The sequence below is a fragment of the Borostomias antarcticus genome, assembly GCF_949987555.1.
Source record: "Borostomias antarcticus genome assembly, chromosome: 11".
Lineage (NCBI taxonomy): Eukaryota > Metazoa > Chordata > Actinopteri > Stomiiformes > Stomiidae > Borostomias > Borostomias antarcticus.
In genome coordinates this window covers 16,834,764-16,837,263 of record NC_140244.1, presented here as the reverse complement: position 1 = coordinate 16,837,263, position 2,500 = coordinate 16,834,764, and the positions used below count along the sequence as shown (strand labels likewise).

The window sequence follows — 2,500 nt, the reverse complement described above, 5'->3', positions numbered from 1 at the left end:
CGAGAGATTGTCTGCGGAGCGCCGGACCGGGTTCTGCTGGGAGGCAGCAAGAGAGGCACGCTTCAAGTTCAGAGGTGGGTAACGGGTCTGTCTGAACCAGCAACAAGCTCCACACACTTTGCATACCCGTCCAGAACACGCTACCACACGGTGGGTGGGGAAACCAGACCTAGTGTTTCAAATGTAGATGATTCTATCTGGATATTGACTATGTAGACTGTATAGCTGTACAGTGACAGAGCAGAGATTCTAGTTTTCGCTTCATGTGTGTCACACTCATTCATGCAAAGCTAATCCCGTGCATCTGCCCCATGCCAGCCCGAAGCCCCCAGCCGCTCGTCTCAGACCTGCTCAGCTGCAGATGGCTGATTTGATTAGAACCACGAGAGCCTGTTCTTCTGTCAGGAGGGGGAGAGTGGATAAATGATCTCTCCCTCCATGGATACTCTTTCTGACTGGCATAGGCTACCTTAGACTACAACAGCACCATTAAATCAAGGCCTACTGTATTGTCAAGTGTTTACAGAACAATAATAATCTTAACTGCTGTACTGAAGGTTACAAAAGTCCACGCTAGTCTGCAAACCAGGGCCAAATGGGGGGGGGGGCACTGCTGCATCAGACCAATGACTTTGGACTGGGTTCATAAAAGCCCTGTAGGCACTCTGGCTCCCAGGGTGCAGTGCTCCCTGATAAGGGCCAGCAGTGGCAGCTTTAAAGGTCAAAGGTCAATGTCATAATAGAGAGCAGAATAGGATAGTAGAATAGTGCATCGCCGAAGAAGGCTCTGTTTCCTGTCGATTACAACATGACATCATGGTGATGCAACACAGCTGGGCAGGGAATATGCTTAGCATATTGCAACTGTATAACCATCATGGATGAACCATGCCTCTTTATGTCTGAACCATGTATGAACCATGTCTGAACCATGTATGAACCATGTCTGAACCATGCCTCTGTATGTATGAACCATGTCTGAACCATGTATGAACCATGTCTGAATCATGTCTGAATGTCTGAACCATGCCTCTGTATGTATGAACCATGTCTGAACCATGTCTGAATCATGTCTGAACCATGCCTCTGTATGTATGAACCATGTCTGAACCATGTCTGAACCATGTCTGAACCATTCCTCTGTATGTATGAAGCATGTCTGAAGCATGTCTCATAATGGACCATATGTGTGAACCATGTCTGAATCATGTGTGTGTTTGTGTGTGTGTGTGTGTGTGCGCGTGTGTGCGTTCGTGCGTGCGTGTGTGCGTGTGTCGTGCAGGCACCCCTGAGGGAGACGGCTCTGTTTGACTTCCACCGGGAGCAGGGGGGGAGGATGGTGGGGTTTGCGGGCTGGAGCATGCCGGTCCAGTACCAGGACAGTCACATCAGCTCCCACATGCACACCCGACAACACTGCTCCATCTTCGACGTCAGCCACATGCTGCAGGTCAGCTGCGTGCGCGCGCGTGTGTGTGTGTATGGTGTGTGTGTGTGTGTGTGTGTGTGTGTGTGTGTGGTGTGTGTGTGTGTGTGTGTGGTGTGTGTGTGTGTGTGTGTGTGTGTGTGTGTGCGTTCAGACATTCTAACCAAAGCCTCTTCTGTGTGTCCCTGGCAGACCAAAGTGCACGGGAGGGACAGGGTGAAGTACATGGAGTCTCTGATTGTAGGAGACATCGCTGAGCTAAAGGACAACCAGGTAAGGAGACACACACACACACACACACACACACACACACACACACACACACACATTTTCTCTCTCTCTCTCTCTCACTCACACACACACACTGTTGGACCACACTCTTCTCGTTGCCAGGGAACTTTGACTCTCTTCACCAATGAGAAGGGTGGAATCATGGACGACCTCATCGTCACGAAGACGGACCAGACCTACCTCTACGTGGTGTCCAACGCCGGCTGCGCCGACAAAGACTCCGCCCACATGAAGGTCAGGGGTCAGACGAGGAGGCTGGATGGTTGGGCAGGCGGGCGGTCCAAGTGTGTGTTTCGTATATCTGATGTGGCTTGTGTGTGTGTGTGTCCGTCCGTGTCCCTGTGTGTGTGTGTGTTATTGTGGTTGCAGGCCAGACTGGCTGAGTTTAAAGCAGCCGGCCATGATGTGGATCTGGAGTTTCTTGAGGAATCTCTGATCGCTGTTCAAGGTGAGGCTTGGTCACACACACACACACACCCACATACACACACACACACGCACAGGCACACGCACGCGCAGGCACATGCACATGCACACGCACACACACACACACTCACTCACTCACTCACCTGCAACCACAACCAGACCTGGGGACCTTCACACTCAGATAATCACTGATGGTGTGTGTGTGTGTGTGTGTGTGTGTGTGTGTGTGTGTGCGTGCGTGTGCAGGCCCGTCCATGGCCCGGGTGCTCCAGGAGGGCCTGAATGACGACCTGAGCAAGTTGACCTTCATGACCTCTACCCTGGCCACGGTGTTCGGGATCAGAGACTGCAGGGTGA

At 51.8% G+C, this 2,500-nt stretch overlaps 1 protein-coding gene across 1 annotated transcript in view; it reads left to right on the top strand.

Moving 5' to 3' along the window:
• The window catches only part of amt (aminomethyltransferase), an 8,381-nt gene that overhangs the window by 134 nt on the left and 5,747 nt on the right, over positions 1–2,500 (top strand). The window contains exons 1-6 of the mRNA XM_084445929.1: positions 1–74; positions 1,283–1,450; positions 1,619–1,699; positions 1,820–1,951; positions 2,087–2,165; positions 2,390–2,500. The exon at positions 1–74 is cut by the window's left edge and continues 134 nt beyond it; the exon at positions 2,390–2,500 is cut by the window's right edge and continues 35 nt beyond it. Of these exons, the coding sequence (XP_084302055.1) occupies positions 1–74; positions 1,283–1,450; positions 1,619–1,699; positions 1,820–1,951; positions 2,087–2,165; positions 2,390–2,500 (645 nt within the window). The remainder of the gene's footprint in view (positions 75–1,282; positions 1,451–1,618; positions 1,700–1,819; positions 1,952–2,086; positions 2,166–2,389) is intronic.